This window comes from Cyprinus carpio, chromosome A1 (assembly GCF_018340385.1).
Source record: "Cyprinus carpio isolate SPL01 chromosome A1, ASM1834038v1, whole genome shotgun sequence".
Classification (NCBI taxonomy): Eukaryota; Metazoa; Chordata; class Actinopteri; order Cypriniformes; family Cyprinidae; genus Cyprinus; species Cyprinus carpio.
Window position 1 is genome coordinate 6646857 of NC_056572.1, and position 17291 is coordinate 6664147.

General features: G+C 33.1%; 2 protein-coding genes across 3 annotated transcripts; one reads left to right on the top strand and one right to left on the bottom strand.

The window, feature by feature from the left end:
- Positions 1 to 728: 728 nt before the first annotated feature.
- On the bottom strand, positions 729 to 6722 carry snx8b (sorting nexin 8b). 2 transcript variants are annotated; one of them, XM_042760598.1, is made up of 12 exons: positions 6602 to 6709; positions 6178 to 6241; positions 5063 to 5208; positions 4741 to 4861; positions 4519 to 4655; positions 4310 to 4390; positions 3975 to 4135; positions 2706 to 2835; positions 2420 to 2488; positions 2209 to 2340; positions 1640 to 1789; positions 729 to 1545 (listed from the first exon to the last, which is right to left on the bottom strand). In XM_042760598.1, the coding sequence occupies exons 3-12, from the start codon at positions 5198 to 5200 to the stop codon at positions 1408 to 1410; spliced, it is 1257 nt and encodes a 418-aa protein (XP_042616532.1). In that variant the 5' UTR covers positions 5201 to 5208; positions 6178 to 6241; positions 6602 to 6709; the 3' UTR covers positions 729 to 1407. The 2 variants fall into 2 exon arrangements, with proteins under 2 accessions (XP_042616532.1, XP_042617234.1); XM_042761300.1 differs by lacking the exon at positions 6178 to 6241 and having other exon boundaries at positions 6602 to 6722.
- Positions 6723 to 8256: 1534 nt separating this feature from the next.
- iqce (IQ motif containing E) lies at positions 8257 to 17228 on the top strand. The gene is made up of 21 exons (XM_042728383.1): positions 8257 to 8757; positions 9013 to 9058; positions 9210 to 9255; positions 9452 to 9604; positions 10146 to 10265; positions 10373 to 10443; positions 10857 to 10970; positions 11204 to 11254; positions 11361 to 11431; positions 11851 to 11923; positions 12008 to 12048; positions 12134 to 12303; positions 12615 to 12670; positions 12807 to 13012; positions 13313 to 13420; positions 13589 to 13682; positions 13766 to 13888; positions 13976 to 14077; positions 15094 to 15197; positions 15466 to 15578; positions 16460 to 17228. The coding sequence occupies exons 1-21, from the start codon at positions 8708 to 8710 to the stop codon at positions 16582 to 16584; spliced, it is 2037 nt and encodes a 678-aa protein (XP_042584317.1). The 5' UTR covers positions 8257 to 8707; the 3' UTR covers positions 16585 to 17228.
- Positions 17229 to 17291: the final 63 nt, after the last annotated feature.

The following is a 17291-nucleotide window of genomic DNA, read 5'->3' on the forward strand; positions in this document are numbered from 1 at the left end:
TACATCTTGAATAGCCTGAGGCTGAGTAAATTTTCAGCAAATTTAAATTTTTGGGTGAACTTTTTTTAAGTTGCATGCCAACTTGTGTCAGAAAGTGGATGGCGTGATGTTACATTTTATACACTACAGATTTGTTACTTAAAACAATGACACCAACAGAACTCCTGTACAAACACTGTCTGATATTGTATCAAACTGGAATTATTAAGTTATACAGTGCAATTTGTTTGTTCTGTGTATTTGTGACACCAGTCGATAGTTTTCAAGGTCACGTGCTTTCTCAACATTAAATCAGCTGGTCTTGTTTGAAAAACATTTATTTATTTATTTATTTTTCCAGAATAATGTTTGTCTTTCCTTTAATTTCAGCAAACGGGTCATTTCTGATTAACCTTTTCATCCATACTCAAATTGTAGCCTTATAACTTAGGGATATATATGAACAGACCACAGGTTTTGGAAGATTATTTATTTAAATATGTAACCATATACTGCATCAAACATGAAAAGAATAGGAAAATTAATGAGAATTAAATGAAAAAAGAGAGAGAGAGATCTTGCTCTCAAAGGGTGTCTACATTTTTTAAAATAATAATATTTTCTTGATATTCAGTGGCCTCAAAATTTATTTGGACACTTAAGATGTAATAATAAATGTCTGAATATCACTGCTTTAAAAAAATACCAAACCAAGTTTATTTAATTTAAATAAAAATAGCATAACCCCACAAAATCTTATCAAATTTATTTTGACGTTCTCGTTGTCAAATATTGCAAGGACCAGATACTTCAGTATCACTGAGATACTATGATAGTTTTTAAATAATATTCTGAATAATATTTTTTAAATATTGTGATTTTTTATATAGATTTTCTGTTAAGTTTTAGTATTATATTGTTGTGTGCTTTGTCATTTTAAAGATGTCTGTATAGTTTTTATTTGTTTTATTTTATTAGTTATTTTAGTAAATCAAGTAAAACCAAATGAAATTGAGAAATGTTGTAGCTGAAATAAAATAAGGCTAAGTTTTTCCACATTTATTTTTTATAGATTTTATTCTGTTTCAGTTCAAATTTATTTTATTTCAGACAAAGAAAATGTTTTTGTTTTGTTTTGTTTTAGTTAACTACAATAATCCTGATTAAAAGTATGTGCAAAAATGGTTAACAAAAATGTAGTTAGTTGCATCATTTATTAGCATACAGTTTTAAATTTTGTATCTAATGAAATGTTTAGTTGTGCTTTGTATGTTCAAATATGTTTTGAGGCCACTGTGGAAAAGTGTTAAAAGAAAGGTGTTTAAGCATGTACAGTCAAGAGAAGGAAAACACAAGGCATGAAGCAGTACACAGAGTTATTGGGTACTGAGAAAAGCCTGTGAGTTTTTCTCATATTTGCTGTCCTGGTTATGCAGGGCCAATGATGGCACAGGTCTTCTGTCCTCTGGAGGTGTGTGTTTGAGAAGAAGAGCGAGAGGAGGCTTCATTAGCACTTTCAAATAGATCCTTCAGTTTTGGATGAAGGTCACCCCACACATCACCCATCTGAGGAATGAAATTACACAATTCCCACAGCGTAAATAGCGCTAAAATTATCAGTTGAAGTATTAATAGAGTTGGTGTGTTATTAGAAACGCACCTCTTTGTGCCCTTGTATTTGTGAGTGGACAAATGTCCCCAGTATTGAAGTCACAAGTGGCAGATAGGTGAAGACCAGCTGGGTTTCTTGATGCAGACACAAAAGGGAGAAATATCTCCTCATCTCCATGGTGATAATTGTGTTCTCCTGCTGTAGGAAGACAGAATAATATTCAGGCATAGAATAATATCAGACAGCCAGCAGGTGGCGTCTTTCGCCACATTTGAATCATTCAATGAACCGATTCACTCAACACGATTCATTCGGGAATAAAAGGCCACTACTGTGTGTAGTGTGTGCTATTGCTTAAATATGTATATATTTATACATATTGGTTAAAAGTAGTGCTGTCAAACAATTAATCGTGATTAATTGCATCCAAAATACTTGTGTGTTACAATTACCCCCAAACCACGTGGCCCAGTGTATGCACCTTGATTGTCTGTGTTTACATACTTTTCTGTTAGAAAATGAACATATTTAAATGTAAAACTACATTTAAAAATGATTTGTGTTACACATTAAAGAATGTGTATAGTTTGTATGTTGGTGTATTTGCTATGTATTACCTGTGTGAGTCGAGACTCTGCCTGCTCAAAGCTGTTCTGGTACTTTAAGTGTGTAGCCACAGGCCCGCTGCGCTTCTCAAATGCTCTCTGATGCTCTAGTAACACACCGCTGTCATGACGATCACACAAGTCCTATACACATACATTATATTCATTATATTTCGTATTAATACAAAATTGATATGAAAAGTTGTGTACAGACAGTACTCACTTTATACGACTGCAGCTGTTCAAGGAGAAGATTGAGTTTCTCCACCACCTCATCCTCCTCTCTGCTGCCCTGGTGTATAAGAAGGCATTTGAAATATTAAGTTTACCTTCCTTTCAACCAGAGCAAAATGTCCCCAGAAATGGAAATGATAGTCATAATATTGTGGGTGTCTTAAAGGCTTTTTGTTCATACATTCAGTACAGTTCAGTGATGTGCATAGTTTCAGTCATTTTTGTAGTGGTGTTTGTGATTAGACTAATGCTCAATAATGATCATGTTTTTATACCTGGTGTGCAGCTTTGTTGGCAAGAAGACCAAATTCTCCTGACAGCTCTACAAGCGACTTCCTCTGTGTTTTCCATGCTTTGCTCATTGTGGCATTCACTGGCAGGTCTGATGTGTCTGAGCCCAGTTCACTGTTGAAGAGTCAAGTAATAACCTCGGAATTGTCCACACGGACTGTCATATTTTCAATATTACATATCAGGGTTATTATTTTTAACTAAAACTAAAGATAAAACCATAAAACATTAATTTAAATATATAATATATATATATATATATACATTTACATTACATTTAGTCATTTTTTAAGTTTCAACTTGAATAAATAAAACTGAAAATAGAAATTAATAAAAGCTATAAAGACATTTTTTATTAATAAAAAAAATAAATAAAAATATAATTTAAAAAAAGTTATAAAAATAATAATTAATTTAAGTAATTGTTATAATACAAAATATATTTTAAAAAATCAGAATATTAATAACAAATCAGAATACATTAATAACAATCATATATATCATATATATTATATGAAATATCACCACTGATAAAATAAACATTGTGAAACATCATACTGTCAGTTGCTTTGTAATGATTTGTGCAAATAAACTTATGAATTAATTATGTTACAAAACTTTTAACCACCCATGATTAAATTTGAAGCCCACATAAATAAATTGATCAGCTTTACTGATTTTTTAAGTTTCTTATAATGATATTTACTGATAAAAAAAAAAAAAAAATAGACACTTCTCCTAATAGTTTAATTACAAATATTAAGTCTTTCATAATTTAATGTTAACCTTCATATCAACAGATCATCATATTAAGATCACTAAAAAAATTGCATCTACTGTCATTGTGGCCACACTTGTTACAAACCACCCACATTGATTTTACTGATTTAAGTCATGTACATTTGTAGTTTTATTTTACATTTCAGTCTTTCATCATCTAGACCTTATATAAAGAGTTTATACTCTGTGTGGCCACACTTTTAAAATTACTGTTTTCATTACATTTGTATTATTTTACAATTCATCATCATCTGATTATTAATATATATATATACATTATTATCATTAATATTATATATACATGGTATATATATATATATATATATAGTATATGTTGTGTGTGTTTGTGTGTGTGTGTTAGTGTGTGTGTGTGTGTGTGTGTGTGTGTGTGTTTTATTTGACACATGATGGTTATATTTGATTAAATGGTATAATTATATATTATAATTAATGATGAATTCTGAAGTGCTCACCTCAGGTCTTTGCCAAACATAAGCAGATCGGTTGAGTTTTCCCGTGAGCGCTGAGCCATCCGCTCAGCTACATCTCTGAGTTTGTTGAAACTGCTGTGGATATTTGCAATGACCTCTCGATTAGTGGCAGCGTGGGTCTGTATGTCCTCAGGTATGTACACTCGAAATGACACGCAATGTTCATTTTGCGTGTTAGTTTATTTTTAAAAGGTACTGCGGTGATACACAGATAAACTGGTTCTTTGATATATAAATACCAATACTGTGATATTATTAACATGGTTTTTCAAAGAATATGGTATTTTAAATTCATGTGTTTGTTAGCTTTTACCTACCTTGCCGTGCAAGGCCATTTGGGAGGTCAGAAACTCATCACCTGTTTTTTTATACGCATCACGCAGCATGTTTTGAACATCCTGTGACACGAAAAAGGATGAAATGTGATGAACCCTATTTCATTCAATTTTGAAACAAACTACAATTTTCATGATTTAGGCAAAATATTAATTAATTTTACTGCCATCTACTGGTTTGCAGCACTTACTGCGCTGCTTGCTGACAGAAAGATGCTGACCAACTCATCTCCTGCTAGGACTGGATGTCTGATCACCAAGGTCATGAACCTTTGAAGACCACGGCGGCGACTATCATTAAACTCTCGGTCTGAGATTGAGTTCAAAACTGAGAAAGAGTAGAGAGGTTTAGTTACATAAGAGTGTAGATTTAAGAAACAAAGTCATTTGCAGAGAGTTTGTTCAAATCTCACCGCCTTTAAGTATGCGTTTGGGGGGCAGAGGCGGGACCATCCTGTAGATGAACTTTTGCAGCAGCAGACCATGGAACACCTCAAAATCGCTGTACCTGCGCTGAACCGGGATCTGGAAACACTATGTAAAAGGGATGGAGTGGTTAATAGTGTTTAAGGAATACAGAATGGCATTTAGGAATTGTAGCATTCTTTAGGAATTTTTATACTAATCCTCTCTATACTGTACATAAATACAGATTTGTTTGTGTATAGAGAGAGAGGGAGTTAAAAATGTGTGATTTAAGTATTATAAATACAAACTGAGTTTGAGTTTACAAACCTTGCTAACAATACGATACTCCACATGCTTGAGGAATGGCAGTCCCTTCCTTCGAGGCTCTATCTCCAACAGCACACTGTCCCCCAGCTCCTTTAACGATAGGCCATCCACCACGGGGTTTTGCTGTCCCAGATGCATTTTTGCACCTGACAGCAAATGCACAAAACCTTCAGTTAACAGTGTGCAAATTATTCATTGACTTTAAGGTGGGTGAAATTGATGAAAAGCTCTAAGAAAAACTAGAATGGCATAATTTCTTGAGGTTCATATTGCTCAACCCATGTTGCATTTTTGCATGCAATTAGTTGAATATTAACTAACACAGAACACTGTACTGTATGCATTTTAATCATTTTATTAAATATATTTAGTATCATTTAAAAGTAGCATCAAATTGAGCAAAAATGACAGTAAAGACATTTTTAGCGTTCCAAAAGATTTCTATTTCAAATAATTGCTGTTCTTTTGAACTTTCTATTAATCAAAATATCCTGAAAGGATCGTGTGATACCGGAAGAATAAATCACATGAATAAATTACAATAATAATATGTGTATCTGTTATTTGCTATAGTCAGTTATTTTTACTCTGGACATTAGAGGATGATTTCCCATTTTAGATGACTGTGGCTGATTAACTGAAAATTCAATATCCATTTTGTATTATATAATGCTCATGCAAATCACTAAAAACATAGAGGGAATATTGTGATGGATTTAGAATCATCCCCAATATGGTTTTACTGAAGCGTTTTAATCTTCTGTAGAACAAAGTGACCTATTTCACATCAGCTATATGCTTGAAATGAGCGACTATGGCTATTTTATTTGATTTATTTATATTTTGTGTGTGTGTGTGTGTGTGTGTGTGTGTGTGTAAATAAGAGTGAGATGGTTTATAATAATTGTGCATAAGACTTGCTGATAGATACATGCAAAAACATAAGTTGTGATTTTGTCATTCAGCATCTCTTAACATGATTTGTTTCTATTTGTTGTATTTCCAAATTATATGTTTACTCTACATAGGTGTCTTAAATGTCAATAAAATCTCTGTCTCACGTCTCGGTGTGTAATTAGGGTCTGTAAGCTCTTTGTGAAAATAGGATTTGTTACCTTGTCACTGGGGCAATGGGTGATTTCAGGTGATCCTCAAGTTTTGATTTAACTCTGATATGCACTGGCCCGCGAAACAAAGACAAGAGATTAATATTATAATTCACATACAGCTATATCTATGATATATAAACAAATTCAACATTGTTTTGAACATAGCAGTGAAATCAATATATATATATATATATATATATATATATATATATATATATATATATATATATATATATAATATATTTCTTTGCGCTTGTGATTTAAAAAAGTCTCCAGTGAAACATTAATTCTAAGAAGCAATACTTTTTCAGTAGTAGTTTATGACATGAATGTACAACTTTTCTCTCCATCAAATGCACAAGCTCACATGAAAATACAATGTTTGTTTTTCTTGAATGAAATGGTATAAGATTGTTTTCTCTTCACTTACCAGATTGTTGATGTGTAGGAAACTGTCTTCACTTTGCAGTCCCCAATAGACCTTTGTTCGCACCTCAACTGCCCTCTTCACGCTTGAAGTCTGACTGTATAGACCAACACCAACAGACCAGATAACAGTCTCATCTCTCCCTCCCTCTCTCTTTCTCTCTCTCTCTCACGTTGCTCTTTTCCGCCCCTTCTCTTTGCATCCCTCAAAACACACATGTTGCCATTAATCACCTTAAGAGGATAGGACCTCTTTAAAAAAACATCACAGCCTCTTGGAAGGCAAGCTGGAAAGCTTATATAACTGGGTTATAATGATGAGAGTGGCCTGGTGAAAGATTTAGGGTATTTGAACAGACTTTAAAAGCTTTGCAAAGGAGCTGCTTGATAAGACAAGCAGAGAGGGTGACTCAGGTCACACATTCATACACCACTGTCACAATTCCATCGACAGAATAGCCTCTTGTTTGAATAAATAATTGTTTTAGATAAATTATTGGAGAGATTGTAAAAGGTGACTTTTAATACATTCATGTAATCCCCCAGCCAAATCCATCTATGAGATGTCCATCATCATAATGTAATGCGGCAGTACTAAATGACCAACACAAGGTCAAAGATACTGCTTTTTTCCCCCACAGTTACCATTAGATATCAAAATAAAACAGCAGGATTATATCCCCTGCAGTGCTGCAGCTGTTCACCATTTCCTGTTTCTGTAACATTATTTTAATGACTGGACTATCGCTGTCATCTTGAAGCATGTGACTTTTTCCCCCCCCCCCCCCCCCTTTAATTAAATTTGATTAATTAGTATGTCAGATACTTTATTGTCTGGGAGAAATATTTAAAAAAAATAAAAAATAAAAATAAAAAAAAACAATCAGCCATATTGAAAAGCTTACTTTTTTTATTTTCATGATACTGTGCCAGAAATTACGTGTGGATAAAGACAAATTCTGTATGTGTGTGTATGTGTATACATACATACATATAAATTCTCAGTTTCTCTGGATTTAAAATGTATAGTCATGTGTTTGAGTATGATGAATTTTTTTTCAGTTTTATTCTGTAAACTACTGATGGTTTTTTTGTTTTTATTTTTTTTTTTTTTGTTTTTATTATGTAAACTACTGATGATTTTATTATTATTATTTTTCTATAATATGTTTTTTTTGGAGTGGTTATATTCATTTTTAGACGACACAATACCAGTGTTTTAACTTCAGAAGAAACTCTACATGACAATATTTTTATTTGAAAATTGGAAGTAATGTTATCAAACCTTTATAGTACAAAACAAACATACCTAGTAAATCATATAAACACATACCTAGTAAATTCAGAGAAATGTCAGATTTTTTGAGTAGCTAGTTTTTTTTCCCAAGTAATCTACATTTTGACATAAATGACACATAAAGCATCTATTGCTTCTTAGTCTAATCAAATAGTTTAAGCGATAACATATCTAATTTACTAAAGACAACTTTTAAAATGATACCCTGCGTCCCAATATGCATACTATCCAGCCTATCTGCCCTAAATAGTATTTTTAGAAAAATTCTAATATCACATAGGATTTAGGATGGATAGTATGCACACTGGGACGCAGGCATGGATTCAAACAGGCGAGCGCTCAAGCACACTGTGCGCAAGTGTTGCGCAGAGCTGACGCACATGAGCACGTTTCATTTGCTGACTATTGTCATGTTGAACATTTTCGGTTGCTAGACGACAATAATGCACATTACACCCGTACAGCGAAGAGAGACGCGAAACGACGCTCAGCAATATTACTGCGCGGACTCTATAGCGTTCACACTCAATATCGACGTAGGATCTACTGCTTTTCTTAACGGCGACATCAGGAAACAGCTGCATCTTGGGAACTTCTTAACACCCCTTAGTTACCATTTTCAGTGCTCCTTAATACTGTTTTAGATTAGGATTGCTGCGAATCTTCGAAATGAGAAAATTAAGACTTCCTGCTGCATCATAATACTCATAACAGGTCGTGCTTCCAATATATCATACTGAATGAGAAAGTATTATGGTTTTAGTGTTTGTAAAAGGTGATGATAAAATAAAAAAGGCCATCAGATAGGCTATAATGTCTGTAGTAGCCGGAGATATTGTCACTGAAGAGGAGGTAGAGGATCTGGTAAGTACACTGACAGTTTTCATAGATGTTCTGGACTGTAACTAACAAAAATTACCATGCAATACTATGTTTTTTGAAGATGTACTGTGATAATGTCTTGGGATACAACCTCGTACAAAAAGTTATGTAAATATCATATATGAATATAGTTATCATCATTTAGTAATAGGTTATATTAACGTTGAATAGTATTACCATTTGATATCACTTGGCAGTATTTTTATTTTATTTTAATGTATATATCATTTGTTTTCGGCAGAGGACAGTCTGTGTAGCAGCTATGTGTCCGACACTGAAAAGGTGAGATAGATCATTTTTATTTATTTATTTATTTATTTATTTACAGATTTTAGGCCTCCTTAGTTCTGAAGCTCTTTCATTCTTGAACCTTTGAATCTTTGTCTAAAAAAGGTATTATATTCAAGTGTCAAATTGTTGGTTTTCTTTTCAGAAATTAAGAAAAAAGAAAGTTTCAGGCAGACCGCCTCCTTCTCCTAGTAAGTTTAAGATTATGTTGAGTTTTAATGCCTGCAACACAAATGCTACCACTCTTTCTGTGCATTGGTCTATCAACGCGGCATCGTAAAAATGTGGAAATTGCAGTATTTGCTTATTTCATTGTAGAGTACTTAATGCAACTACATACACAGCAAAAATGCCTTTAAAATAATAAATCATTTTATTTAAATAAAGGGTCACCATACCTGAACAGTGCAAGCTTGCATCTGAAGAGAACTCCAGTAGCATCGTGGAGGACGGTGAAAGGGACACAGCTCCAAAACTGTAAAACCCCTCCGGCTGGTACACCGAAGGACGTCTGGCTGCACTTACAGAATGATGGACAAGGTCTGTCCCTTTTTAAAAAAATAAATAAAATAAAAATATTCTAAATATGCTTACGTTATAAGATCCGGCTGGTACACCGAAGGACGTCTGGCTGCAAGGAACTTTTATTTGTGCATCTCTCAACTATCATTGTATTGCTTTATTTTTGTTTTGCCCCCACAATTTAAAACTACAGGGCTTTCATAATAAAGCGTTTAAATATCTGTTATAAAAAAATAAATAAAATAAAAATATTCTAAATATGCTTACGTTATAAGACTATTATTTTATAAACAACAGCAACCGCACCAAATTGGATATTTGGCTCTGTTTGGGCCTCTGAATAAAATCTTGATGTCAAGTGTGAGCTCCATATTCTTTTATATAATAATATATGAGTAATAAAAGTCTGATATATTAAATATGATACAAAACCTACAACACATATGCAAGCTTTTTTTTTTTAATTAAAAAAATACTTTATCTAAAGTTTAAATAAGCCATTCCATTTAAAAAAAAAATCTATATGAGGCTTCACAAGGTTCAATTTTCTTTGCTTCAGGAACATTGCCAAAGTCTCCAAAAGGAGCGGATTACAGTGTCACACAGACCAGCACACCCGAATACTTGAAGGAGGCCTTAGGAATGAAAAAGCCAAAATATTCCCGCTCTGCATCCAACGGTGAGATAAAACTCAGTATATAAACCTGACTTGTTCACATAACAGTTATTATTATTTTTATTTTTATTTTTGTCACCATGTTGTTATTTTTGCAATTCTTTCATCAGGTTATGTTCCAGGGACCCCAGACTACAAAGAGAAGGAGGATATGTATGATGAAATAATTGATCTAAAAAAGGTGACGTTCACCTCTCGCACACTCAATCGATGACGTATAAGTGTTTTTGAGGATGTGTTTTTAGAATTTTGATTACATCAGACAGCATTGGGCTTATTCCCAACTGTCATACTATCCATCCTATATGTGTATGATGTCCCAAATTATAATTTGCTAAAAATAGTACGCCAAATCTTCCTGGATGGTCTATTATTTTTTCTGGATTTAAGGAAATATATCTATGCAAGGTTTTTGGGCTAATATTACCCACAATGCAAGTGGAGGAAATGGTTCTTAAGATGTATTTTTTAGTACTGCACAGTTTTATATATTAAGATGTGCTTTCCTGTCTTAGAATGTAGCTTTCCTATTTGAAGTGGAGTTATGCCCACTGTAATTTCATGTACCCATGTGTTTGCTCTCCATTTTCTCAGACCATCCAATCCCAAAAGACTGAATCGGACAAGATGAAAGCCAAGCTACGACGTCTCGAAGAAGAAAACGCTAAGAAAGACAGACAAATCGAGCAGCTGTTGGATCCAACGAAGGTGATGAGCAAGTCACCTTTCTGTGTAAATGAGTAGATAAATGAGTATTTCACATTATTACTGTTATAACTGTTTTTACTGCAGCCTTTGTAAGCATAAGGGGCAAAAAAAACTTGTAAAAAATATTACTGACCTCAAAAGTTTGAACGTAGTGAAAACTGAAGCGGTTCACTCAAAGCTTATTTATAAAAACTGTTTATTGCTAAATAATTATTTTTGTGTTGATCATATAGGACCCAGAGTATGCTAGAGGTTTAGTGGACCGAAAGACTGATCCTAGATCGGTGAGTATGCCATTATAAACAGCTCACAAAACATCAGATCAATGATTCTTCATTTAATGTATGATATAAAATTAAAAATGTATTTCTCTCTTTTTGAACATGCCAGATCATTAACGGACTGAAACAGAGGATTCTACGATTGGAGCAGCAGTGCAAAGAAAAAGAGAATGCCTTAAGGTTCATTTATATTTTATAGTCATGCAATTCATCTGGTTATGGTGAATCAATGCAGCATGAATAAATGTCACAGCACTTCAGCATAAGAGTTGCAGGCTAAGAGTCCAGAAATCTTAATAGACATTAAAATTATTTAATTTAACCTGAAAATAACATTTCTAGGAAGTTTTAGGATTTTTGAATGGTCATTTAAATAATATAGCACTAATTCACCAATGAAATAAGCTAATTTTAAACTTCTTTTTACAGGCTTTCAAATATTTTTGCTTCCATTGAATGCTGGATAATTAACATTCTTGTGAAAGTCATGAATTTTCCATTTAAATTTCCACTTGTTTTTTTCAGTTTTTATGTCGATAAAGACTTGGACCCCAGTGTAGGTTGTATGTAAACTGATAAATGTGTGTTTGCCATTACAGTCAGCTTCAGAGTGACCTCAAAACCACCAACATGCAGGAAATGAAGATCACAGTAGAAACCTATTTTGAAGAGGTATCATGTGTGATTTTATATAAAACTTAATGTATTTCATTATAACTTTTTTTTTCTCGGTTAATATGTTTTTCATTCTCTTAGGTTCAAAGATTGAGAGCACTTTTAGAGTCAACTGAAAGAAGGTACAAACATTGTTCATTTTGTAATTTGATGGTCCCTCTTGTGTTTTTATTTAGTCTTTCTCTCACTCTCTTTTTCTCTGTCCAGTAATAAGACAGAGAGCAAAAACATCAGGCGGCAAAACAAGACTCTTAGTGCAACGGTTCTGAAACTCACAAACACTGTTCAACACCTTGAGAACGAGAACCAGGAACTCAAAAAAGAATTGACACAGGAAGAGATGAACATGACAGAGAGCCCTGTGTGCCGGGCCAAGGGTACTTACATTTACAAAAGCACATCTTAACTTACATCTGCAGTAGAACTGGAAAAATCGATTTCAGCAAACGTCATTTATTATGGACAGCTGCTGAAAAAACTCGCTTAAACCAGCCTAAGATGGTTAACTGGTCTTAACTGGTCTCCTAATCTGTCTAATTTGGGGTTTAACTGGTTTAGCCAACCGCCCGGGTGGTTTCCTAGCTTAAATGTGTTAAAAAAATAAAGTTTAAATAAAATATTTAGTATTTCCTGCACCAAAGACTGAATTCAGTCATGTGATGTATCTATCGTATTTTTATGTTTGCAGGTTATATGGATTGGAGTAAACAGAGACTTGTGCGACGAATCCTGGAGCTTGAAAAGGTTATATATATAACCTATGTATTTATGTATATACAAATATACATGTACATGCATGTATGTATGTATGCATATGTTACATTAAACATTACTTGTAGAATGTACATGTGAATGTAGTTTATTTGTCTCATTTTTTCAGAGAGTCGAGCAGATCACCAAAGCATCAGACTCACTGAAAAGCCCAGACAATAAAGGCATTCAATCAGAATCGGCCAATCAGAGTGATTCTGTCAACACAGAGATGGAGCCATCTGTGATTACAGAGAATGAAGCACATTTGAGGGAAACAGTTAAGAAACTTGAAGAAGAGAAAAAGAAACTAGAGGGAAAACTAACCCAGAAAGAGTGAGTATCATGTGATCCTTCAGAAACCACTCTAATTTTCTGATTTGGTGTTGAAGAAACGTTTTATATTATAGAATTTTATTTATTTTATTAATTTTATAACTAAAGTAAAAAAATTAAAAAGTTGTGCTGCGTAATATTTTTGTAGAAACTTATTTGATGAATAATTCATTTGAAATAGATTCAGAAATATTTCTATTTTCTTAGAAATTTCTGATTTCTTATTCATTACTTTTTCTGAAATGTTCAACCTATTTTAAAGCAATTCTGATTGAAAATATGTATGTCTTGTCTTATCAGTGAGGAGATAAAGCAGTTGTCTGCTGAGAAGGAGAAGAGTCTGAAAGAGGTCAAAAACGTGCTGAAGGAACAAATCAGAGAGCATGAGAGACTGATGCAAACACAGAGGTTTGTAATAAAAAATAATGAGGGCATGCAAAAGTTTTTCTAGAATACCATGCATTGGTGAATTATGATGAATATGAACATATTATAAATTATAGAATAATTTAATTATTCTTAATTAGTATTAAGAAAGTAAGTAAAGTCAGTTTATATGACATGTTTTTTTTACAGGCAGGAGATGGGTGCACTGACCATACAAATCAACTGTTTGAAAGAGAAACTAGAGGAGGAGAGAAAACTCAGATTAGTACAAGATCCAAGTCAGGTAGTACTTTCGAAATCTTTCTTTAACAATGTACACGCACAGTTCATTCAAGTGCAGACAGCAACTCATTTCTCATCTCACAGGTTCAGGACGGTTCTTTGTCATTAACACTCACAGATCCATTGTCATCGTCAGCAGTCTTGCCGAAAGAGAAGAACAGAGCAGCTAAGCTCATCCAGACACACTGGCGCTCCCACCGAACACGGGTTGGTACAACACATCGACATTTACTTTACAACCACAGTGAATGTAGATTATTCATTTCCTCCTTATTCTTCTTCTCCGTCTCTTAGGATCTAGTTCTTTTACAGTCCTGTCTCAGAGGGCATCTAATCAGACAGAAGCAGTTAGATGGACGGAGGCAAGCAGACCCAAGCACCGTCCCTGTTGCCATGGTAACTACTTGTGACCATTTGATGGGATGTTTTATTATACATATTTATTTTTTTAATTAGCATAATACAGTATGTTGTTGCTGTGCTTAAGTTAGTCAAATCTTTTGTGGTGTTTTTTATTTTACATATTTTTTTTAATGAGCATAATATGTTGTTATATATATATATATATATATATATATATATATATATATATATACTATATATATATATATATTTATATATATGAGACCCAGCTATGGAGTATTTGTCTCTGTAGTAGACATTATATTTTAGACCTCACATGTCACAGTCTGGATGTCTTGTACAGAGCACATTCAGGGCTTTTCAGAGATCCCAAAAGTTTCTCCATGACTATTTGCTCTGTTTTTTATTTTGACTGACATTAATTTAGTGATATCTGCGTACATTGGAAATATGAAAATATTTTGTAATTATCATTTAATCTGATAAATTTTCTAATTGTTTGTCTTTTTTTTTTCAAATAAATTGTTTTTTTTTAACCTTCTATTCAGCAAGAAAAAAATGATCATGGTTTCAAACAGTTTTCAAAATTGATAATAATAACATGTTTCTTGAGCACTAAATCAGCATATTAGAATGATTTCTGAAGGGTCATGTTGAAGGTTGGGGTTTTGGTGATGATGATTCAGCTTTGCCATCAGAGGAATAAACTACATTTTAAAATATATTAAAATAGAAAACTGATATTTTATATTGTAATAATATTTCACAATATTACTGTTTTTATTGTATTTTTAATGTTTGTTGAGCAAAATTTTCCAAAACATAAAAAAATCTTACCAACCCCAATCTAATTTAGGGTAGTGTATATATTGTTAATTTAGATGATGTTACATAGAATTATTGGTACTTATTATGGACCAAAAATAATAATTCCTTGTGCTTAACCCTCCTGACAGAAATGTTTCTCAATTCCATTGCAATAATTACAGTACTTTATGAAATGGACAAAAAACTAAATCTCAAAAAACTCTTTTGACTATGTGTCTCAGAGCCAGTCAGATATGAAGACTCAGGCTGTACAGGAAGAGGAAGTGACTCTGCTGCAGTCTGTCTTTAGGGCTCATCTCAAACGCAGCACTCTGACGATGGACAGGTGATATAGATAGTGTATACACTAAATTACTACACTCAAATACTACATACACTACACAATGAAATATTTTTCCACTTTTCCATATTTATATAATTGCATATTTGCATATTTATATTATGTGTATTGCATTCAAAAAATAAACCTTGCACAGATGATTGTTCTGTTTGGAGAATGCAAGTATGCAGTCACAACAGTTGGTTTGTATAAATACGGTTGCATGCATGGCCAGGTGGTCTCCTTAGAGCCCCGTGTTGACTTGACATTGCAGGGTGTCTGCAGTGACGTCTTCCATACATCAGAAAAAGCCGTATCTCTCCACCCCTCCACTGCTGCCCAGAGGCTCCTCACAAGCCATGTTTACTAACAAAACACAAACCTCAGGTGATCATTCATCTTTAATCATTTCTTATTGAAACCAATATGACCTCATACTGCTAATTTTCCTGTTTGTTAATCTAGGATCGTTAAGACTTTGTTGGTTTTCAGGTTTAAAACCAAAGACTCAGACCTGGCTGTCCTTATGATGTCTTGTACTGACCACTGTGACTTGTAGTGGAGGCTTTTCCTTATATTCTTCTAGGTGTAACTCAGAATAATAGTGAGAAGACTGCTGAGGAATTAAATCCTGATTATAATGATAAGCTACATGACAACAGATCAATAACTGTTTATATACAGGATAACTAATTCTTATTAAACTACTTAAAATTTAGTTTTAGTAAGATTTTTTTTTTCTTTTCTGAAAGGATGCATTAAATTGACCAAAAGAAAGACATTTATAATGTTTGAAAAGATTTGTGTTTTAAATAAATATCCTGAAAAATATATCATGGTTTTCAAATATAATATTCAGCAGCACAACTGTTTTCAACATTGTTAATAATAAGAAATATTACTTGGGCACCAAATCAGCATATTTAAATGATTTCTGAAGGATCATGTGACACTGAAGACTGGAGTAATGATGCTCAGGAATAAATGACATATTACAATATATTACAATTCTAAAATTTGGTTTTAAATAGTAATAATATTTCACAATATTGCTGTTTTTGCTGTATTTTTGATCAAGCAATTGCAGGAAAGCAAAAGAGATTTCTTTCAAAAATTCTTGAGTCTTATTGATTCCAAAACTTTTGAATTGTATAGTGTCTAAGACAGTATATCTTTAAATAATCTCCGATAAACTACCATTATGCATACAGTATAATCATTAACCTATATAATGTAATACAATTTATGATTTTGTTGTTATTAATCAGACCTGAAGATCCAACAACATCAACCAGGCAAAGAAAATCCAAAGACCATCGACTCAGACGACTCTGATGATATCATTGTGTCTCCTTCAAAGCCTCTGAGAAAAAAAAATTCAGTTCAGTGCTAATGACTTGATTTAGTCATCCATTTAGTCTTTTTTTTTTGTACTATTTGGTTTTTTCTCTCATCTGAGCAATTTAAAGTGGAATTGAAACAAAAAAATGTAACATTGTATATCGGCAATAATGACTAGACAGAGAAGAACATGGATCATGGACGATGGATCATTATGGTTTTGTGATTTTCACACTTTTATTCTGCTAAGATCATGTTCTTTTGACTTCTAGGAGCTAAGCCTTCAAATAAGGGACAAATTCAAAAGTTTAGTCTTCACACTCCAAAAGTGCCTTGTGTTGAATGATCAACTTTAAATGAGGATCAGGGATTTACCAATCGTCATTTACTTTTCATTGTAGATAAATACACATATTACATTATTAAGCCATTGTGTGCATTTAAGGTACACCTCTGATTGATATAAAAAGTACTGTGAATCTCCACAAATGTGGGCGATGTATGTAAGATTGCTGACTTTATTCAGATTGGGGGGGGGGGGTGACAGTAAATGCTGTTTTACTTAAATGTTGTCAGTTTGTTATGTGTTAGCTGGTGTATCTGTATTGAACCAATAATAGCACTGAAAAATGTGATGCTGTATTGTGGTTTTTAAAGTCTTGTTAAAACTGATTTTGCTCAAAGAGCACATTATTGTTATTCTTAAATTTATGTTAGATTTTTTTGTTTATTAAAGACTTGTTTTCTCTGGTCTGTTGT